The sequence below is a fragment of the Varroa destructor genome, unplaced genomic scaffold (genome assembly GCF_002443255.2).
Source record: "Varroa destructor unplaced genomic scaffold, Vdes_3.0 BEIS01000003.1, whole genome shotgun sequence".
Classification (NCBI taxonomy): Eukaryota; Metazoa; Arthropoda; class Arachnida; order Mesostigmata; family Varroidae; genus Varroa; species Varroa destructor.
Genome location: NW_019211456.1, coordinates 51,437,710 through 51,461,544, shown reverse-complemented (window position 1 = coordinate 51,461,544; position 23,835 = coordinate 51,437,710). Strand labels below are relative to the sequence as shown.

Genomic DNA, 23,835 nt, shown 5'->3' with positions numbered 1-23,835 from the left:
TTGTCCAAATAAACCGAGTGCCGAAAATAAGGTTTCTCCTAGAATAAACTTTTTTCTTCGATGGCGGTATTTAAAAAGAAAGCGAGTAAAAAAACCGGTACTCACGCCGCTACCAGAAGCCTCAAAAAAAGCTTATTCCAGTCCAGATGAATATTTAATTCCAGTTGATGCCGAAATAACAATCAGTTCTTTCCCATCGGTCTCATCGGCGCCGCCAGTATGGGCAACACTGCCCTACTTAATATATCAAATGGAGATGCAAATGGCTCATCGGGAGGAAGGTTACGTTGAAGGTAATTCCTATATAGATGTCTGCCTCGCACAATCGGTCGATTGTAAAGTGCCTACTATAACGGCGCCCTCTCCACCAAGCAACGACTCCCCATCGTTCGAGGAGCAGCCACCACCTGGTCTGGTAAGACATCCGGATTATGTAAAACGACGATCTCCTTCAAAATGTTCATCTTCTACAAAAACCCTTTCTTCAAGGATTAGCTCAGCGCCTATAAATGAAATTAAGAGTCTTCATATCACTGCTGATGACTCCACTTGGTTAGATAAAAGGTTGGAGGTTCCGCGAGCATTTGTCGTTATGACACCACCGCCTGGGTTGACGTTGCATTCGAACTCTACAAGGAAACCGCCTCTTCCAAGGAGACCACGCTTCCCTCAAAATCCAGAATCGAAAGCGGAACGCCGTGCACGTCAAAGGGCACAAGACGTTGCTGACGGCTACTTTTGGCCAGAAGACAGTCGACCAACAATAGAAATTCCTCCTCCATCACCCGGTCCGTCGACCTCGCTAAATTCCACCAAACGGCACAACTCATCAAACGATTCTGATAACTGGTCGTCATCAGTAGATTCACAATCGTCATCTGCTGATTCTCCCATAACGCCCCGTTTACAACTACAATTAAACATTACACAAATGGAAGATTTATCTATGAAGGGAAACCTTGACCAGGAACAGAAGTCTTTACTATTCGCCCATAGCTCCTCAGTGATTCAGACCTCGATTGAACGTGAGCCAAAATACATGATGGTGCGACATAGCCTGTATGAGTACATCGATGGGAAAGCCAACCGTATCGAATGGCAAAGTGTATTGACTCGCTACGCTGAAAAAAGGTGTCGTATTGTAGTGCCTATTCTACAATCGACCGGTTTCTATGTAGTCGGATACGAAACACAAAAAAACCGCTTAAAAATAGAAGGCTTCTGGCATCGAGATCGTTTTCACATGGATTACGGAGAGGTTTTATCTGTAACACGTAATCATTTGTATGCGATCGACTCTGCACGAGGTGTACGAAGTTTAACAGAGCAAGGTGGACGGCGTTTAATGGAGCTCATCTGGGAGAAAATTCCTGATGAGTTTGACGAAGTTTTCAATGTAACGCAAAATGACAACTTTCGCTTTTTCGTCTACGGGAAGATCGGTGGACAAAACACAATAAAGTTTATTGACAATGGTCCCCCCTTACTGATGCAGAACGCGTCGCGGTTGGACGAATGTCTCGATATTGTCCATATACCTTTTACCAAGACTATTTATTTAGTGTGGCGCGGTTATATTGAGGTAAGGAAAATTGAAATGGTGGAAACTTTCGTCGATTCTCCTCATAATGTTCGTTTTCTCCCTAGGCGGACGCAGATCGAAAAAGTGCTGCACCCATTTAGTGATTCGCGCGGTCTCGTAGTCTATGTTAGAAATACGTGGTCAAACAAAGAGTCAATTATTAGCTACAATTTTTGGACGTCTCGTTGGAAAATACTGGTTAATCTCGACGTGGCACAGCGTGATTATGTTGAGAACATAAGTATTGACCTGGAGGAAGAATATGAACGACCAAATAATGGACAGAATGTAATAGGGTAATTTACCGCTTATCAGGACCAGTTCATCGTGTATAGAATAGAGATTCTGTACTCCAGATCTTCATTCTGTGATCGCAGCGATTACACTGTTATTTAATTACTTTTTCTTTTTTATTTTGCACAATTGTTCGTTTGCAATTTTGCAGTAATTTCTATTACTGCAGCCCATCCGCGTTTTTTCAGATACAAATAATTGGACTTGCGGTGCGTTATAAATCGAAAAATATCTCCTTTAAGCTAAGGTAAAAAGAAGGCCTTATGTTGAAATGTGTCTACCCGCCGATAACTTTGATCTTTTGGAAAATCGTTATAGTTTTTGAAATTAAGAGCTATGCATCGCTGGAAGTGAATTCATCAGCTCCATGTGCCCTTTATCGCATGGATTATTTAGACTTACCTGGCCGCGTTGCCTAAAATGTCTTACCACAAGTGTATGCTGTATATGAGTATAAGGACTATTTCTGCTTATCATACTCGCAGAGTTCTATATACAGGTTTATATATGTATCACATACGGATGCGCCAGTTGTTTGTCCATAATCGTGTGGGCAATAAATGTATCTCTTCACCTTGCTTTTTTTAAGTAAACCGTTTTTACCTTTATTATAGTTTCTTCTGAGTGAAACTTTTAAAGATGTCGATGTATCTCGATACAGGAAAAGCACAAATGGGAAATTATGTGTAACATAAGCAGTAAGGTGAAAGAGAAAAAAACTCTTTCTGTATAATAAACAACTGCAAACAATGACACAAAGCTTGAGTCTATTAATCTAGTAAGTGAAATTACGCGTGTATAAGACATTCTAAATCATAAATATAAAATAACAATATACTTGAAATAATAATTGAAAATGTAACAAACTGTATTTGTTGAGATCAGTCATAGAGTATTTTTTTTGTAACATGAAGTAGTATCGTTACAATATGGCTATCATGAACGATGAGGTATGTTCACTTAAAATCAACCATAATAAATGTATGCTTATAATCTCAAAGAAGATCCGTCTCTCCTTTGTGTGACTACTATAAGGACTGTACCAATCAATTAATTTCATCTGCGTAATTGAAACGCTATCTACCAGAACATCAAAACGTTTCCTACACAAAGCTTAAGCAGAGCGGAAAGCTGTGAAACGGAACCGTCCGGAAGACATCGATGAATGTGTAATGTAACTACAAATTACCGATTTAAAAAAACACTATGCATTATATCTAAGCATTTATAAAGCACTGCTCTAAATGAACAAAGCCACCATAAACCAATAAATAATCAAAAGTTTATTGTATACATTTAAGAATAAACTGAAATGTAAAGCACAAAAGCAATTCAGGCATAAAAAATAGCTGTCTCACAATTCTTTACACACACGTTGTGTGGTATGTGTCATTTGCGAAACTTAAAGCAGTGACCCCCTGCTACTTTAATTCAGGGGTTGGCTATTCAAGTCATTGCGTGTTTTAAGTGTAGGTACTGCATTTCTGTGACCATATTACTGTTTTAAAACAAAACATTTATTCCAGCATTAAATTATTATTAAATGTCTATGCTTTATATATTGCTAGTTATTATGGATACAGCCTTTTGTTCGAACGAAATTTGAAATCTCGAACGAGTTTTTTAATCCTATTCACCTGCAAAGCCTCAGCTAACAAGGGGCGAAGGCATATGGGTGTGGCAGTGAAACCAATGGGGAGAGAAAGAGTGGAAGAAAACCTACCTCATTGGGATGGCAGCCTGACATCTGAGCAGGTGGCTGGGCTTAACTTAGTCTGTATAGTGGACTGATTAGCATGCTGTTGATTCTCATCTTCAAGAAAATCTAACTTTAAGGTGTTCTTACTAGTCAACCTAGTCATCATGAAGCTACGGCAAATCTGGGTCGTACTGTGGTCCATTTTATTTCTTCTGTTACGTGTGCAAAAAATTGAGATTATGATACCGTTAGTTATTGGGACTATTCATGTTCCGAACATTGGTCAATCGGTTCCATGTTATTATTTTTGTAGGCATGACTTTCTTTACACAATTTCTCGAACTTTTTGGCTACGGGTATGGATGCTTCGACTCTGTAAAGAAAGCCACCAGTAGACCTCTCTACGCTAAAATTCTACCGATTGTCATTCTCGATGGTTTAAGTAGCCCAAAGTAAGCTCAAAAGAACAAGAACTTGCCAAAAGACAAACTCCGATATGGAAATTTCCGATGCAGACGCAGATGTTCGTACATTGGACTAGTACGACCCATCTTGTTATCTAGAAACACATATAGAAATTGTTTGGGGGTGAGAATTGGCGGCCAAGCTCGAGTGAACATCGGCTGACTGTAGGACTTTCCAAATGTGAATCCAGATGTTGGTCGCCAGCTCCATAACGACGTTGTGTCATCCCAACGTCGAAAATGAACTCTGTTCATTAACTTTATTCAGCAGAGACCAGGTCCGACATCGTCATTGTCAATATCTTTGAACACAAGACCCGAACTGAACCGTGAATTCTAGAAAAACCTTTCGATGAGTATGATTAGCTATCGTGCTCCAAAACTCATTCATCAAGGCTCATTGGAACTGATGCAAAATGTGTCTGCTAAACCTGTGTCCTTAATGCAATATTTTAATCCAGTCCGGGGCATGTTACTAAACAGACACCAGCAAATTATAAAAGGAACAGGATTCATTCGTACCCCAGATTAATTGGATAAATATGCAGTCAGATTGCCATCAACAAAATTATTTCAGTCTTTCTGGCAGCCCAAACACGGAATATGGAAGAGATCGTTTGGTCAGACCAACCACCCACCCCGACTCCACTACTAACTCTATGAATTCTGGAAAAATATCCGTGACATGATACCGAATTGGAAATCAATCGCAGAAGCTCTTTAATGATAACACACCACAGAGCTAATGACGACGTGCATTGACAGGCGAAAATATCCTACAAAATTTAGATTTTGCTGAGTTACTAACAAATGTGGTCAAATACATATTGCATAATGTTTAAAACTGTCTTGTTTGTTACGGGGACATGCTGGAAATGTTTTTATTTTTATCCGAAGGTTCACAAACGTCGATTTTAGCTCTGGATCTAATTTATTTCTCGTACTCACTATTTCTTTGTGACAACGATTGATTACATGTATTTTATGAAAAACCACATTAAGTTTTCTTGTGGTTAATTAGAGATGGTGAAGAGGACAGCTCAAATGAGAGTCGTTAAATAGTGAAAAATTTTCTCCGATAGGCTTAATTAATCACAGGTGGCCTTGCATTAACCTTTTGCATCAAGATAAATCACTCTAATCCAAATGTTTTGGAGAACACAGCCTCTCCGCCTAAAGGTAGAAATAACTATGCACCTATTGAACTTAGGGGAATCTCTTCAACTTTCGTTAAAGGAAAACCTTTCGTTTCCCTATTTATTTAACATGTTAATTGTGCCGGGTCCAATATGCTTGTTGATATGATGTTCAGCTTCCCGCGTCATGATTCTGGAACTAGTTATTGTATATAGCTAATAACAAGTATGTCTTTTATCAATATACTAATACAACTCTGTGTCTCTTTGTTTATTTGTCCAACCCACATCGATTTCATTCTTTAATTTTTGCCAGATCGGTAAACCTATTCTAGTGCGTAATGTTGATTAGCAATTTCTTATTTTTTTACGATTTTTGTATTTTTAGGTTTTTTTTTGCGAACATTTTTTACACATATCCATAACAAAATTATTGGCATTTAAGTACGCGATATTATGGTGGGGTTTTTTCCGAAAAATGTTCCCTACTGACAAAACAAGCTCCGAATGCTTACATGGAAATCTATGTAGGGTAGCGGGGAGGAGGTCGTTTTTGATACCAACGGAAAGCTATCACCGAGATAAATTAAAATGCAATAAATTTTGGGGTACCCAGATATCAGTTTTTAGATCAAAAACGCTTTTCGCAGGACGAAAATCTCACATGAAGTTTTACTTAAGCACGATTTCCTTGATACCAGTCGACAGATTTCGACGAATTTGATAAAATTGCAGTACACGTCTTTGTACCTAAAATTGATGTTTTGGCGCGCAAGTGGTCAAAAAACCATTGAGAGGTTTGTCTCCCCCGTTTCAAAGAAAGAAAGTTGTAGGAGGTGGTACGACGAATATCTCAGTCAACATTTTTTTCGAAAATATTCTTTAAAAAATTTACTACGAGAAATACAAAAATATCAAAAACATTTTCCTTTACGCAAAGTATTACCTTGTTCACGCTAATTCTTCATACCAATTGATAGGTCCCATCGGGCTAAGTAAAAATAGGATATGTATTTTTATAGCTTAAATAAATATTTCGGCATAAAGAGGCCCAAACATAGAATTTAATAGTTTTTTTTTCCGTTTAGATGATACTGGGATAAATGTTTTAATTCTTTAGCTTCAGTGACGTCCCAGGAACAATAGGTTAGCCGACTGTATCATTGGTAACATCTATTAAACGTCTGCCCAAGGCCGGCTACGTACGTCCCTCAAAGGCTGGCCGATGGCCGACCCTAAAAAAGCATCTTAATCACATTGTAGAGGTCTATTCAAAGCTATAATATGAGAGAGATCCAACTTCGGTGTTGGCTAAGCTCCCTGGTAAACCTTTTTAACAGGCTGGCTACAGAATTTCAAAAGGCTTACGTGTTAGGTGAGACAGGTAAAATTGCCATAGAATGTGGTTGGTGTGACTTAACGTTTACGCTATGGTGGACGTTGTATCAAAAAATCAAATTAATAGTAAATGTTAGATTGGGTGTAACATCAACAAATCAAATAAATCAATCAGAAAATAGACTCGGGATGAAGCCCTCGAATCCGTATACTAACTAATAACTTTATAAACGAACTTTTCACGTAGACTTCCACTGTAACCTCTTTGTCTTCTTTAAGTAAGAACCGATAGCACCGACCCATCTTAGCCCATTTCAGAAGAGAACACAATTAACAGAACAGAACAAAAATAGTGGAATTAAAATTTCATTTTTTTATTTCAATTAAAAAGCATCCATTGTTACAATGTGAATACATATTTCTGGACAAGTTTCAAATATATCCTGCAAATGCTTTATAATAATATACTTAATCGACGTAAGATGATTAAAGTAACGCTTAGCGGCAGTACTGGACGTAAAATTTAAAACACTTAATTGATTTCAGATATATAGCTATAAAAATCCTGCTAAAAAATAACGACTCCCTGACTTCGGTAACTACTACTGCGTCTGAACTAACTGAGCTAGCGCCGCACAGAACTTCATTTCATGGAGGATGATCATTCATTTGAATGTTAAATTGATTCTTGTAATGGACACAAACGCAACTTGGGCAATTTCTTTTCGATATGACAGGAAAAATTCCAGCCTCCATATGACCAAACGAATACCGGTTCGTAGTATTTTATGAGCTCAGAAATGGCAGAACTAAATAAACGGCCGAGAAACACAATTATTGAGGGCCACTACATAACACCGTTTCAATTACCCTGTAGGCGAATGACAGAATCGGCAGCAAACACTATGCTGTGTTATACGACGGTGAGTATAACAAAAGCTGTTGCGCTAAACCCTTCACTGATGAAGTAGATCAGGGTTTATCTTAATAAACGGGTCTGGTCTAGCCGGCACCTACGACCCACTTGTCGTTCTGACGATGTGGCTGGGTCCATTATAGCAATTGCCAATGGCCTTCAAGTTCCGCAAATCTCTGATAAGCTTGACAATGGCAATAATGTTCACAATTAACAATAGTGATCCTAATAACAGGAAAGAACACTAACGTTAAGGGTCAAATCAGGACAAAATGTATAACAATACTCACGACGGACTAGTTAGCTATTATATTTGAATAACATAAGGTAAGATTACTATAATTACATAATAGAGGAAAGGGGCACTCGACTTTATTTTGGTAAGATTTTAAAAATTGTAAGTGAACTCAACAATTAGGCCCAACTTAATGAGCCTGGTGGTGGAGCTCAACTACTCCAGTGTAGTTCAGCTTTGCCTTTAAACAAAACAAAAATTGGAGCATTTTCGGGCTATTACCTTCAACATAGTGTTGTAGAAGACAATGCGTTTGATAACTTCCCAGCAACATATTATTCGTTCTAATATCTAGTAACGTTGGTATAAATAAAATAACATTTCGTAGCACCCCCTATGAAGTCCGTGACAATGCCAGTTTGCCTCGGGTTAATAAACAGTAGAAATTCGTACAGCTAGCTACAAAAGGTTAAAATTGCTCTGCTGCTATTGTTTGTAATCGTGCGAGCTCGGTCACAACGACGAAAAGGCATATTTTACTATGTTGTCTATACGTCAGGTTTGGTTAGTGCCCCAAGTTGTGTTTTCATTAGAGCACTCTTGTATCAATTGTGATTCTGTAAGTTTGCTTGATCATTGTTACCAGTGTGAGACTGTGCTTCAGTGAAAAGTATTCTGCGAGTAGTTTAGAACTGCAATTGACTTACATTGACGTTAGCCAGTCGTGGAGGATTTTCAAGGTGTACGCACAACATCTATGAATTGAAGTATATTATTTTGTATCTTGTACGTTGTGTAGATTAGCTTTGCTTAGATAAAAATATCGTAGAAGCAATGCCGTCAGTTGTATTAAGTACATGTATTCCCAAATAATATTTTTACTAGGTGAAAGATATATTATAAGCAAAAACAGCTAAGCGAAGTCTACAATGGGCATTACGCAGAGTTTATGTACCCCTTCTTTTTTGTATTTTTAGTTGAATTCAAGTTGTAATTATATCTGAAGATGAGTAATATATATACTCGAGTATTTAATCTAACAAATTTTTACTAATTCTTCTAACCTAACTGTTGCAACGTCCTCTTCTCTTATCTGCGTGCATGTAAGATGATTTCTCTTTCGCGCCTGGGACTTCGAGGTCTGCAGAATTCACCCGATCTTTTAGCCGTTGGCCTTCTCATCGTTTACGCATTTGTAGCAATCTACGTGACATATCTCACCATTACAGCTCATCAAGTGATTACGGATGAACGAGCGTAAACACCGCCAATGAAACATGACTTAATCAATTTAAATTACGACGTGATCACGTAACTGTACGAACTTGAAACACACATCAAATTTATTTTGCGTCCGTCAGTATAACTGTAGTAGCGACCTATGCCGTGAACCCCCTAAATAAATAGTTACATTTTTTTGGTTAGTCAGGTTAACAAACAGCTATTCTCATCTGATAATGCTCAAACACCAAAAGCTCCAAACACGCATCTATCGTGGTAGATTGCGTACTCTACAGCTGTAAAAAGAACGTTTCTTAGTTGTATAATGATGAATCCCAACAACAAAGCCGTCTACTTTTGGCCCAATTAATCGCTCACAATGTCATCACCTAGTTAATTCAGAAAATTCGAACCTAAATTACAATGAAATCGCTTCATACGATCGAGGTCTGTTAGTTCGAAATCACCAACGAAAATGATAGAGCTAGAAACGAATGTAACTCGGAAATCCCACGTGAGAGAAAAGAGATTTAGCGGAGCATTCCGTAAATGTATGAAACTATGATTACGTGTAGGAAAAAATTGAATATACATGCTTCTCACTTTGGATTACACTTTGGAGCTGTTTGTCATAGCTGTCATACGCTCATCCAGCATTCTTGGTTCAACACAAAAACCAGTTCATAGAACAAAACGACAAACTCATCATGACGCAGGTCGGAGGTTTGTTTCTGCTATATAAGCAAAGATCTGGTAAAGTCCAATGTTTTTGTGTCGGAAATACCGCACGCGCAATTTCAGGCTTTAATTAGCTGAAGTCGGAGATCTTAGCTTTTTCCAGGTTATGTGCAGTTTCCGAAAAATCCTAGGGAGGATTCCATATGTCGATGCAAAATATCTACTTAGTAACTCGAAGGATTGAGAAATTAATTTTAAAAAAGGCGCAAAAATAGACATGTAATGATATTGGTACCTCGATTCGGCATTTTTTAAAGTATTATTGAAAGGGTGCATGTCACATGTTTCTGAAGGGTATCTGGTGTACTTTTAAACTCACACAAATGCTTAATGAAAACCCAAGACCTGGGAAACTATCTCTTAGCACTGTTCTCTAAAACAATTTTAGGCGTTAATCATCTGGCCCTCTTCAACATTTCTCCGGGGAAATAATTGTTCGCTTTAACAAAAAGTCGGAGAAGAAACTACAGATTTGTTCATTAATCGAAGGGTGTTTTCATCTTTCTTAAAACCAAGTTTTATATGTGGCCATATCTTAGACTATATAAACTACATACGGTGTTGTCAGGTCGCTCAATTCCTTCCATAAAGACCACACCGTACAAATTTTGTGCAATGGACATTGTGTTGAACGTAACACCATTCAGCTCCCGGTAATACGGGAAACAGACGCAAAAACGTCATAAAGTTTTAAACATGTTTTTTAAATTGGTCATTTAAATTGCTACGTAATGCAAAACCTTAGAAAGCTTAACAATTTAGAATGGAAACTATTGCGTGCAGTGTTTTTCCAAAAAACAGCAGTATCCTTGACGATTACTCTTCAAAATGGTTTACGAATTTAGAAGAAAACATTTTTAAATTGACTTATAGGTGGTTCATGCTCATAAGGAAAATATGTTGGAAGAAAGCGACAGTTACAGTAAATAAGTACGTTTGTGGAGAATGTTCCTTCTTACGCATGCAAATTCATACAGACACCTGTTTTCATTACGATATAACTTAAGGTGATATAAATTTTGTTTTAATTCATTCTATCGGACTGTAAATAAATTACGATTAGGAGAGTAATAAATCGTTTCATTTCCAACAAATATCTAACGTTATCAGATAAGTTAATTTCTACCTTGTGTCGAAATTGATAGAATTTCACGATGAACAAATATTCTCTGAAATATGCAAACTGAAAAGCAACGTTGCCGTATTTAATAAAATGCCTAACTATTTTGCTTTGTATGAAATCGTTAAGCCCGCGAAAGGGAAGAGCACAGGAAGAAATAGCTAGTTTATGTACCATACACACACATGTATTATATAACATGCGATGTATTTAGTCCTTTGGAAAAACTGCCAGTAGTCATGACTGAAGACTTAACAGCATAAAAAACTGCGCAGCCGGTTTTTGTAGAAGCGCCGCTCTGTTAACGCCACTCTCACTATCGGTGTAAATCTGATCATTTCAAACTAAAAGTGAAGAACAAGTAAGTTAACTACTATATCTATGTATCATTTTATATCTGACCGAAAAGACCTGTATGTGTTACACCTTATTTTTTATATCTTGTCATTGCACATGTCTGCAATGTGTCTCGTAAACGCAAATAACGATTGACTCAACCAATTTGTATAAATTTTATTTTATTAAACAGATAGGTTTAACAAATTCACTTTATATGCACGTATCTATTTCTAATAAACCTGAATTTAAGTATTTACAGAAAACTCTAATGAAAAACACAGATGTAGAATATACAAAGGAGACACGAGTTAAATATCTGGCATCTTATAAGTTATTCACGGTTACCACATCATGGGTACTGCCAACAAACACTGTAGAAATTTTAGAACTGCTTTTCACGTTACAACGAAGTAATTTCTGCAGATATCACAATGCAAATGGCCATTCAAAAAAGATTAAGCCTAACTATCAGGTATATGTGTGCGACATGAACACGCTAAAATTAATATGGGCACCTGAGCACGCTAGATCTATATTTTGCTTTACTAACCATGTAGCCTCAGACGTATAATTGAAGGCAGTTTGGAGTCCCCGTTTGAGAATATTTACGAAGTATACTGCTAGAAAAGTTTTTGAATTTCTGTGATAAGACGATGAGAATGTGTTACACTTTAAATGCAATTTCGTTACACACGTCAGCTCTAATTCAGCACCTTCTAACGCTTCTAATTTTCAAGCAATGCGAATGCGATCGTAATAGCACAGACTCCGATCTAAGCAATCCAAACGAACTTCAAAGGTTCACCTCGAGTCAAAGAAGCCTTTTGAAAACCATTTAAATTAATTCAAAGCACTCGTCTTTACATCACCGCACAACTAGCATAATATCAAACTGAGAGATTCGATTTGGCTACTAATAGTTTTTGAAATAAAAGTGATTTTAAACGGTGACGACCTATCGGGCAATATGTCATCAAAGTAAGCATTTTACGAACGCTATTCTTTACCGCATCTAAAGTAATAAAGCAATGCAACAACTTATCCATTTATCAAAAGTGGCTTCGTAATATAAGCCTAATGTAGGCTTTTTCTCAATTCACTTAAATGATACAGGGCAAGCGTTCATGATGTCCTACACTGTTCTCATAGATTTCTAAATCCAGGGAAAATATCATTGCTACAGGGTATAGAGAGAATTCATGATGGCTCTTTATGCGGAATACAATTATGAGACATGGAACTATCTCTAGCACAGCTAAATAATTATAGCGTACCCTAGACGACATTAAGCTATCGTAAGATTACTTCTTAGATGAATTTTCGGATTTAGGAGGGATTCAAATTCTACAAACTAGAAGGAACTACAAATTACTATTTTTCTGTTTATAAAATAACGAAGCGGTTTTAGCTTTTTTAGATGATAGCAGTGCTAAAGGCTTTCTAGCACTTGAAAAACTACTTTGTCGAAGTTGAATTTCATGTCATGAGAATACTCACAGGAATACCTGTAAAGAACACGTTTTTATGCAAACGTCATTTGAAATCAAAATAAACTGCATCCAAGCGTTTACGTTAAAAGAGACACTTTCGTTATAAACATCACATGGGTAGTTTTGTGTTTATTACATTATTCATGATAGTAAGTTTTCTATTTTTCCAACACGCACACTACGACTGTATCTTTACTTTCATACACCGTTGTTTCTTCCCCTATCCATTATTATTGATGATCTTGAAGAGGCTACCTCGTCTGCTTGTGGCAGTCCTTTTTTATAATTTAAGGCTCCCAACAAAAGACCTCAACTTCTAGGCAACGAGCAAATTTCACAGGTCGACAGAGACGCAACGTTCGCAAATGTGCAATGTGCGCAGTTCCAGCTCGCACCGCCGTCCTTTGCTGAGGATGCTGATGCTCCCGAACCGCCGGCGTTTACCATATCAGTGTCAGGATTGCCCATTGAGCTGAGAATGGTCTCAAACGTCTGCCACTGATCACAGCGCGATGCCCAATTTCCACAGGCATTAGCGTCCTTTTTGCGAACGGCTTCTAGTAAACCGTCGAGGGGAATACGAACCACGTCTAGCGTAGAGATGTACAATAGAAAATGGAAATCCCTGGCAGCCGAAAGTAAATCCTTGTTGGCTGTGAAGTTTCGTAGATATTGATTAACCGATGTCAGATCTTGGATCTGATTCACCATACCACGATTCTCTACAGGAAATTGAGGACCCTCACTCCGAAATGTGTTTATGGGCTCGTTCGGCGAGCTTACAGGAACATCGACTAGCAGATATTCAACGGGCAACGGACGCGCATGATTTTTAACCTCGTTGCCGTATTGGTCTTTTGCCGTATAGAAAACGTCAGGAACGTATTGCTCGTTAGATGACTCCCTGACCCAAGCAAGCTCGGGTGCGTCTTGTGTCGGTAACAAACAGTTATCCCTTACCAAGGCCATGCATTGATTGGACACCTGATAGCCCTCCATGTGAATTCGACTTTGTTCGTCGCCAGTAACACATACGGTGACAAACTTTGATCCAAAGTAGCCGTTTGTTGAAAGCCTACACGGGTTAGGATATTTGTTCTGAAATGCGGCCGCAGTTATACACTCCTGTGCTGACAGCAAGTAACTGAAGTGGGTGCTGCGTAAATACCGTACCGTGCCTAGAATAAGATCAGCAATAATTAATTAAAAAACATTTAATAAAAGCAGCATCACCATTAACTGGTACATTCAGCTTATTTAAACCGAAGCAAAATTTTCTCAAGCACAGTCGTGAAGTAAAAACGTCGATGCGGAATATTGGGATGATTGAATAAATGCCGAATCCAGTATGCTTCTAATTTTTATCTAGGTAGATTAGGCAACCATTCCAACTCACTGAATTTGACAACCCATAATTTCGAAATTACACGATCCAAGTACCTTAACGGAATAGTTTACCAACCGCTCAAAGAATATGCCACTAAACACTGCTATATATATATATATATATATATATATATAACTAACCTGTTTGAGTATCCAAAGGCAGCAGATCGCAAAATATCCAGCCTACTCGTCTCAAACCAAGCTTAGCTGCGAGCTCATCAACAGCCCCCTCGTTAGGATCATCAAGGAGCTCGAACTGATCTCTTGCGCAGTGCTGTGGAGGCTCGTAAATTGCAGCTACAACCGCTCGGATACCTAGTGGTACGTCAGCGTGCGTTTCATATCGGCCAAAAAGAATGCCACACCGTTGGAAGGACGAACGGCGCCAGAAATCAAGAAAGCGATCGACTATCTGTCGATTTTCGAACATGACGCAATCGACATGACGATACTTCTGGAGATTCAATGTTAAAGCTGTAGGCTGGCAATTTGAACAAATGCCTGTAATGAACAACGTATAATGGAAATAAAGAGGTTGTTATAAAAAAAAAAAACTTGCCAAAGCTCCTTATACATAATTAACAACCAAAATTTAATATTAAACTTCCATCAACAAACACGCAAATTCAGATGCTAACTTTGCGTACACTGTAATAAAATTTGAATTATCTGATTGTTACGTAAACACTAAACTTCCAGACGATGTCTTAGACTCCTGATAAGCTTACCTTTGGGCCACGGCGGATGTGCGGCACAGTCGGGTTTAATTTTGCATGAGATATTTTCAAGGTTGGCGAATTTTCCTTTATCGGCTCCGCTGGTTAACTTCTTGAGATAGGAATGGAACGACAAATGTTTAATCTTTTTTTCGGCAAGATAGGTTTCATCATAAGGCTCACGCGGTATACAATGGACGCACTTGCCACCCTCGTTGTGCCTGCATAGCGGGCCACGAGCCTGTGCAATTCTGCCATCCATCTTCGCTAGAATTCGATCTACTTCGTCTTCCTCAATCTCAGACCTCTGCGACATGGGCGCACTGGAGCTACTCTGGAACTAACAACGGACGACCCAAGGTTGTCATTACTATCTTCAAAGAACTCAAAGAGAAATGGGTTGACATTTTAAGTAGGGCTAAACAAATATCGATATTGCCAATAATACTGAACATAAACTGGATAATATATTTACTTGACAATGTATTGAATAATGTTAGCCATGTCCGGACAGACTTACCGGGCTAATATTGCTGATTCCGTTTTTACCGTTTGCTATTGGGCCGCCATCTTGATGACCAAGGTCCATCTTTTCATCCGACTGTTGTTGAGTGACTCGCACATAGACAAGGTCGCCATGGTGCAACCCTAGCGATTCCAAACTTCGACCGTTCGCCTGTATTCGCTTGGTGAGGTCCCGCGTTAGATATACATCACAACTAGTGTAACCACAAACAACTCGAACCTAAATTGAGAAAACCCGAACATATGTTTATTTTAACTACATCATACGCCTGGGAGCAGATTCTTGTAGCGCTGATTCGATTGTTAAATATAATTCAAAAACACTCTAATAAAGTTATAAGCCCAGGTAACCGACATTGTGAGGTGGGTAATGCTTGGAAGGTTTGCAACCAAATCATTTTAGCTGCTCCTTTGATCTCTTTTGGACGTAAAACCATCAAGTAACGACAAACGTATTTCTTATTTTTCAAGCACCTTTTTGTATTTGTCACGTGTGTCATATTCGGCGTACTTGCTTAGAAAAATTAGCCCGTTCGGAATAGCTTAGTTTCAATTGAAACCTCAACGAGCTGCACAGATAGAGCTAGAAAAATTATGAACGAAACTTTACGTTAAAGCGGTAACATGCTCGAGAACATGGAGTAAGTCCGAGTTTCTGGAGTAAAATGTAATTAAAAAAGAGTATCTATTTATTAGCACTAGTTTTAAATCATGTCAATAGCCAATCTGAAAACAGTCAACTTTAACTTCCAATTGAAATATAGAGAAACAGTTGTTCTAATACAGAGCAAGGTGGGAACAGACAAAAGTTTGCATAGTTCCTACAGTCAATGCTCTCTTAGATCTTATTTACCTTTGCCAGAAGTACATCGCTTGTATCTCCGCGGTCGAGCTCGACACGCTTTTGCCCATCAGGGCTTTGCACTCTAATCATCATCTGTAAACACGCAGCTTTATATAATTGGCATGATCTGACAGCATTACACAATATCCAGGAAGGAAGCATTATTGAAGAAATTCATTAACCATCTGCGTATAAACTTTAATAAAAGGCGGTTAATTTTCAATCAGATAGAAAAATTAGGTCTCATTAGGTCTCTCTAGTTTTTCCATATTTTCGCACGTTACCGCAAACAAATCGCTGAACGCATGACAAAACAGGGCGCGAAAAAATCCGAGCAACCGAAGGCGTAGACGGACTTGCTAAATACTTTCAAACCTAACACAATCTTTTTGATCATTCAGTAGATATTATAGGCTAGCATCACATACCACTTGTATATGCCGTCCTTGATAAATATCTATATAATAAAAGAGGCGTTTCATTGAGCAATCTGAATACACTGCGCGTAAGGCGACACTTTAATTTTAGATACTTAACATTACCATCAACATCTATCAAAAGCAATATGTTTTTTTGTCATATTACTGATGTGCACACAGATAGATATTATGGAAATTATATTATTGTATATTGTTGTTAATATGATGACTATGGTAACGTTTGAAAAACTAGTAAAAATGGATAAGATTCACACCGCTATCTAAGATTCAACCAAACACGATGTCAAAGTACTCACCTATTAATTTAGATCCTATACTATGCAGAATTGTTAATTGCTCAAATGCAATAAAAGAAAATAACGTTAAACAGACGTGGCCTACAGAGCAATGAAACGACCTCAGTATAATCAACAAATTTTACGACTACCTTGCAAATTGGAAGCACATTCGGTTAATTATGCCCCTAACTAATTAGGCAATAGTTGATCGTTGTTGAACAAACGAAGTGCACTAAGTAAAGAGCAAAATTTCGAAAGTTCGATAGATTAGCTTAGATAATTTTTCCATTTAGGTAGGTTATCTTGTAATGTATAACACGTTAATGAACACCATTTATAGATTTGGCTTCTCTATGTGGGATACAGTAATGTACCGCTTGATCCCATCCACCTTCAAAATATTATACTGCTTACAACTTCACTATGCACAAGTTGTCAATAGCGACGAGATTGACCGGATCAGAAGCTTTCAAATCTTTTCACAGGTACAGAAAGCACTACACCGTAAATGGTAATATCATTAACAGTACTTACTTTGAAGCAAACTATATCGTACAGCCGCTTCGTAGCGGCCTTGCCAAAATGAAGATTCTGCTTGGTCACCAAACAGTCCTTTGTGCCTGCTTGTTTGCTAACCGCCCAAGTTGTTTGCATAGATAGCCGACTAAATGCGCGGAACGGCTGTAAACATTGTGAATTGATCAGAGGCTCACCACAAAGGGCATTTTAAATGGCATTCTTCAAAGTGAACCCTGCGAATTGACTATATCTCTATCACCGGGACATTAGCCGTGCGGTTCGGGACCTATTTGCGGCCTAAAATCTTAAAGGCTTTATTAAACACTAGATTGTGCAGAAACACATCACACCGTGGCGGATGATGACGTCCTCGAATTTGGAAATTCCGCCATCCGTGAATTGGCTCCGTGTGCCTTAATCAGTTTTCTGTGTCGACCATGCAATCAGTGACTCGTAATTGTGCCGGAGAAATTTCGTAAACTAAAACAAAACTAGCATTCAGTCTCTGCCAAACGGCTAACATCGTCTGGTTAACTCGTAAGTGCGTTTTCGAAGTTGAACAAATAAATGTAGAACGTCTTTTCAGCTACTTTTAGTCACCCATGCTTTTGTACTTTACAACTTTAGTAACTGAATTAAGTATATGAACATCCTACCGGTAACTTGAACTCTCCGGTAGGTAAGACAGTTACACAAGTAACTGTCATAAATCGGTGCTGTGATTAACATGACATTACGCGACTTGAGATCTATCCGATTAAATAAATATCCGAATGTCGGTCGATATTCGCCTACCAGACACTGAGTAGCACTCTCTCATAGTCTTGGACTGGTGTAGCATCTATTTCGGTCCTTAGTAACGAATTCGCTCTAGCGGGAGGACCCCGTCATCGTATCGACAGATAATGCTGAATTAGTCCTCCTTAGACTGTTGGTTGCCAAAGATATTACTTTTTTTTTCCTGGTAGTGTGGTAATGGGTGTTGAACATCGCTGTGAAGCAACCAGTTCGAAGGCATTGCGTATTGGCGAGATCATATCTAAATCGGCAAGCAAATGAGTAATCTACTGTATCGGTAAAAGTGACGTGGTATTAACTAGCGTGATAACTCCTTACGTTGAGGAGCTACTAGGGGTACCGAAAGCCTCTTTTTCGCTCTCAACTTATGCACATATGGCAGACTGGTGAAGAATTTAACTGCCTAATTTCATGTGATTAGCTGTTTTCTATTATACCGTCCCTTTTTTTTTATAAAGCTACGGACTCTTTGTACTATAGTTAAGTTTCTTCCTATCTTTCATTGTTTTTATCATGAACAATACTAGAAGCATTATTTTCCAAGCAATAAATGCATGACCCAATTTTTCTTGAGGGTTTGAAATGACTATCCAATAGGATGTATCGGTTTGTCTGCTAAAGTTTGTGTTGTGCTCAAACGCGTAATGGTACTTAAAAAAAAATAGCATCATCCTAAGCTTCAGGACAAATCACTTTCCGTGAATGTGTTCTGCGTACTGATATTAATATAGAAAGAGTTATTAAACAAAGCGGTTCTTACGGCAGTCTCATTATAAGAGTGTTTATGTAAGTATTACCATACTCGTACACCCATCATGTAGCTCTAACAAACTGTTTTAGAAGTATACTAAGAATTAGCCATTTGCATCAGCGTATTAGTGAAATGCTGTGTACTGAGCACTAGTTGAATTCAGAATGGTACTTCCAAATTTCTAAACAAAGAATTTTACTTCTCGGCCTGAAGCTACATAAGAAACACAATGGGAACTCTAACAATGATTGGAAATGCGTAGACTAAGTATTTCATCAATAACTATGTAGTGTCAATTTTGATGAGATTCCGGTCTATAGAAGAAAAAAAAACGGCAAGGAGCTGGCAAAGAACCCATGGTACGACTGGAGGGTAAATAAGTCCATGCGATGTCGTATTTATTCAGTACGCTGCAGAATACAATTCACTCAAATAATTGCTAAGACGTCAAATTATTATTCAGATTAGAGTTTGTTTTATATTACATTGTCAATGACCTATCCGAACTTTATTCACTTTGTTCGTTTGTTTTGGATCCGCTTTGTTTTCATGTGATTTCATCCTAGTTAGAAGTTATAAGAAATAAGTATGGAATAGAAACAGCAGCAACCGAAACTTAAAAATAAAAAAAATAAGAATATGTTCTAAGAAAATTGAATGCAATCCTTGTGAGACTTCAAAGGCTGGTATTTAATTATCTGTTGGTTTGTAATGGCATATATTGATAAGAATGTCTGTCAGAAAAAACGCAAAATGATCTCGTATACTCTGTGATAGAGACGTGAAATAGCGGAAAGATGTTGACCGATGTGCTGATGCAAGGTGTATTTACAATGAACAGCGGATATAGAGTTGGAGGTCTCCTCTGATCTTCAAAGGTTTCAAATGGCGTGATTGCAAAGAATAACTGTCATAATGGTTACAACAACAATCAATGAAACTGCTGCAGACTCTAACGTGATAGCCGCTAACAACAGAGATATTTTGTTAGATTCGTCGGCAATATGCCAATTTCAACTGAGGGTTAAATCGTGTTCAACTCAATAATTTTTTTAAATTTAGAAAAACATTCATAGAGCCTGGTCAAATTTGTGTATACACATGTACTGTTTAACCTCATTTAAGGTGTTCAATTTATTTTAGGTGATTTACAGCGCACCTATCCACGTCAAGTAAGCGTGTGTAAACGGGGTCGTCAAAATGAGTCTACAGTGGACCTTTGTTGCTGGATTTCTTTACGCAGAAATCATCATCGTAGTTCTTCTACTGCTGCCATTCATCTCACCGAAAATGTCAGTGCTAACAGATGGTCAAAGTATTATATAAGAGTATTATAGTACAGGACTTGCCATCAAAGATTTAATATTTAATATTGCATAGATTTGTTCTTTGTTTATCTCTCATAAACGACTCTGTAAGGTAAACTACTAAAGGTTAACGATCCTAAATATGTACAATTGATGTTTACTTCTTGCATAGCTTTATTACATTGAGCTCAAAATCTTTCAGACTATATTTGTCCTCATAGTTAGCTGGAAACTGTTCGAGAAACACAATTATAAAGGTATTGGAGGTCCTACATTGCATCGGTACAATTATTTGGCCTTTGGTCTTTCACGCATTTTGAAAGAACGTCTCAGAATAGCGGCATGGCACTGTAAATTGAAAAGTAATAATATATTACCGTCGTATACGGAAATTGTTTGAGCTGATAAAACATCAATACGAAAAATATTTACGACAGATGTCAATTGAACCTCTGGTGAGGTTCACAGTGGACTCTTCTCCATCGAAAAGCTAAGAATTTCGACTCAATGGGTTTAAGGGAAATGACGGTACTGACGACGAAATTTGAACTTGCTGCAAATCGCAAAGAAAAATTCAAATCATCACGAAAATTTGCTTCTGAGCGAATATTGCTAGCTACACTTTCCGACAAAGTGAACTGAGTTAAGTGTCAGTCAAACGACCGACCAAAGGGGCTATTACAACTTCTGATCAGTAATATCGTAAAATTAATTTTTCCTGTAGCTAAATATTGCAAAACTCGGGAACTATCCAGTTCATTGGTGATAATTATTAATTGATGATGAAATGCATGCTCACATATGTTAAATATTTTGTCTGTCAAGCGAAATATGTTACTCTAAAAATAGAGATACACTTGTCAACATCAATAATTATACAATTGCTTCGGTTTGTTATCGCGCCAGCTCTTTTCAGCGGCTACTGACTTATATATACTTACGGTATTCATTTTTTTACATAATATTTATCAATTACAGATGGTCAAATCTGTTCAAATCAAGGTTTCTGAAAAGCTTTGCCGCCCAAGCAAACCTTTGGTTCATGGTGGCCATAGCAATTCTCGTCTTGTTCTTCGTTGATTCGGTCCGCGATGTGGTGAAATACTCTGCTATCCGAACACATGACCATGACCATCATCATCACTCGCATATGGATGTGGAAATGCAGCATTCCATGAAGATGTTCCGCTCCCAGAGGAACTTCTACATTGCGGGATTCTCTCTGTTTCTTGCACTGTACATATATATATATATATATATATATTATGTAACTTTATTTGTTTGTACTTATTCACGACTGGACCAAACTTAAATTTACTGCAAAACGCCATTTTTTTCCATTTTATTGTCGCTATTCTTTATTTTTTTCTAAATCCAGTTTTCCTTGTTGTCGAGAGATATACGATTAAGAAAAAAGGTTTATACCTTTCGTGAAATAGACAAGAAACCGAAATGTGACCCTTTTATGAAGACCGGTACCTACCTATCTTTTTGTATTGATTGGTTTTTCAGTGTTATTCGTCGGCTTGTATCTTTGATCACGAGCCAAGCCAATCTGATTGTTACAAATGAAGTCCTAGTTAAGCAAGCGCAGAATGCTGCCGCTGCTGCTCAAGCGGCCTTGGAAAGGCAGAACGCTGGTTCAACTAACAGTGAAAACGATATGAAGGAACTACGCAAGAAGCTAGATGAGAAAGAGAAGGATCTTGCCAAAGCCATTAAAGACAAGTAGGTTTTGTTAAAGGTTTTAGCATATGTACTCTTGCTAAGAAATAGTCCAATCATACTTCAATGTGTGTAGGTTGGGCAATCTTTGGATGACTGACATACTAAATTTTACATGTTTCAATATAATGGAACACAAAGCACTCATTAAAGATGAAAGTCGTATCTAATCATTATAAAAACCTCAAAGTTGTTGCCGCGGTCTAAGCGCTGTTTGAGCGCACGACTTTATACGCTAGCTTCACGCTTCGTGTCTGTGATTCCCACTTTATTCCAATTTGTTATAGATTACAGAATTACAGTAAATCGATGAAAGAATCCGTTACTTAAATCTATCAATCTTTAATTTTGTGTGTTTTTATAGGGAAGCAATGAAGGCCCAGGCCCTAAATCTCCAGAAGCAATATGACGAGCTCTGTGAAGAGTTAAACGCAACCGGGAAGTCAGACCAGCACAAAAAATCGGCGTAGAATGACTATCCGCATTTTATCAATGACGCTAAATCAATAATCGCAAATACTATCTAGAGGATGATTACTCCAAACAGAAATAACGTACATCAACGTGTCATTCAGCAATGAAAAAGAGAGGCAATGAATCGATTCGGAAAAAAGGCGGTAAATGAAATTTGGCGTCATTCATAAAAAGTTCGAATCTTCTTCCCGCCAGCAATCAGTATCTTGGCGACAGTTTGCGAGACGTTTTACAGGAGAAGGTTCCAACAGAAGCGGTGCGTTTCACACTGACATTTTCCACCAATATCTACAAAAAGTGATTGCACTCTGTTTTGGATAACTTAAACTAAGCTACTCAAGATTAAGCAATGCACTGCAAACAAAATGAGAAAGAAGTCAGAAATGCTGGCAGTCCTAGCTAATGCATGTTTACTTGTTTAAATTGTATGTTTAATTGCTCCGTCTACTCAATTTATACCTGGCAAGGAAAACTGTATCCGACATGATACAGCGGGTAATGCTGCAATAAGTATTTATGATGAAAAAATAAAGTGTTGTCACGTTCTGTGTTTTTTTAATAATCTGTCTATTCATTCGTTCATTGCTGAAGGCAGAATCTTCGTTTGATTAGTTGAACATAAACCGCCACTTATGTGACTTAACCTGCAGGAAAGCGTCACGTATTAACGTTCAACGGGCATTGTCTTAGTTTGCTCAATTTTATTCTCAAATGAATGCGATTGCAGAGATGTGTGGTTTACAATTATAGAGCTATTATAGAGCTTATTCATAAGAACTTTTTAATGTCATTAGAGCCTTTGGTTTTCAATTTTGAGATGCTTAACTCTAAGGATCTTTAGAGTCTTCACACTTCCTATGCGCTCCAAGTTCTCTACAAACCTCGATTGTGATTTTAAACCAGTGTTCAACCGCTTTCCGTACACGAAATGGAAATATTCCAGCTTCTAATTTGACGCAGTAAATCCTATTTAATCGCAGTATTCTTTCAACAAACGTTGTGATAATCTAGTTCAAAAGCCACTCTAGTTTTTAAATTTCGTGCAACTGGCAATACATATCAAATGCCGATGACGTCTGTTTGGAGTTTATGCTTTATATAACATTTCTTCAACAACTGGGTCAGTATTTGTGCACCTTCAAACAAAATCTGTGTGGTATGTCATAGTAGTACAATGATAGCTTGTTAGCCCAACAATAATAGAGAAAAATAATTCGACGTACCAGTCAAAAAAGGCGCGTACTGCAAATTATAGAAAGCCGAATAAATACCTGTCAATGTTTGTGGACAACGTCTGTTGCGCATCATCAAACACCCACTAACTTCGGAAATAGTTTTGAAAGTACATATTTTCAATAAGGTAAATGAAGTGTATATATCGGAAGTAATAACTTCTTTTGAAACTCTAATAACAAGGCATAAGAAGTTTCTTAAGTACTGTGTTTTTATACCCCTAGAGGTCCGGTTTTTACATTGAACTTCGTAAGTGATTTTAAGCCT

General features: G+C 37.8%; 2 protein-coding genes and 2 long non-coding RNA genes across 8 annotated transcripts; 2 read left to right on the top strand and 2 right to left on the bottom strand.

Annotated features, from left to right (window-relative positions):
- Positions 1 to 6,863: 6,863 nt before the first annotated feature.
- LOC147757103 (uncharacterized) lies at positions 6,864 to 9,621 on the bottom strand. Of its 2 annotated transcripts, none has more exons than XR_015323634.1 (2): positions 9,489 to 9,621; positions 6,864 to 9,059 (listed from the first exon to the last, which is right to left on the bottom strand). It is a non-coding gene; the product is annotated as an uncharacterized LOC147757103 (long non-coding RNA). The 2 variants fall into 2 exon arrangements; XR_015323635.1 differs by having other exon boundaries at positions 6,864 to 8,988; positions 9,489 to 9,620.
- LOC147757102 (uncharacterized) lies at positions 8,116 to 10,599 on the top strand. Its single transcript, XR_015323636.1, has 2 exons — positions 8,116 to 8,431; positions 8,773 to 10,599. It is a non-coding gene; the product is annotated as an uncharacterized LOC147757102 (long non-coding RNA).
- Positions 10,600 to 11,244: 645 nt separating this feature from the next.
- Npl4 (nuclear protein localization 4) lies at positions 11,245 to 17,430 on the bottom strand. The gene is made up of 6 exons (XM_022796757.2): positions 17,296 to 17,430; positions 16,053 to 16,136; positions 15,195 to 15,419; positions 14,687 to 15,014; positions 14,100 to 14,459; positions 11,245 to 13,750 (listed from the first exon to the last, which is right to left on the bottom strand). The coding sequence occupies exons 1-6, from the start codon at positions 17,413 to 17,415 to the stop codon at positions 12,882 to 12,884; spliced, it is 1,986 nt and encodes a 661-aa protein (XP_022652492.1). The 5' UTR covers positions 17,416 to 17,430; the 3' UTR covers positions 11,245 to 12,881.
- Positions 17,431 to 17,678: 248 nt separating this feature from the next.
- Positions 17,679 to 22,897, top strand: LOC111246714 (B-cell receptor-associated protein 31). 4 transcript variants are annotated; one of them, XM_022796762.2, is made up of 5 exons: positions 17,679 to 17,817; positions 19,973 to 20,121; positions 21,115 to 21,372; positions 21,649 to 21,864; positions 22,226 to 22,897. In XM_022796762.2, exons 2-5 carry the CDS (start codon positions 20,030 to 20,032, stop codon positions 22,329 to 22,331), a joined length of 672 nt encoding a protein of 223 aa, XP_022652497.1. In that variant the 5' UTR covers positions 17,679 to 17,817; positions 19,973 to 20,029; the 3' UTR covers positions 22,332 to 22,897. The 4 variants fall into 4 exon arrangements, with proteins under 4 accessions (XP_022652497.1, XP_022652499.1, XP_086839622.1 ...); XM_022796764.2 differs by lacking the exon at positions 17,679 to 17,817 and adding an exon at positions 18,192 to 18,327; XM_086983496.1 differs by lacking the exon at positions 17,679 to 17,817 and adding an exon at positions 18,337 to 18,355.
- The last annotated feature ends 938 nt before the right edge of the window (positions 22,898 to 23,835 follow it).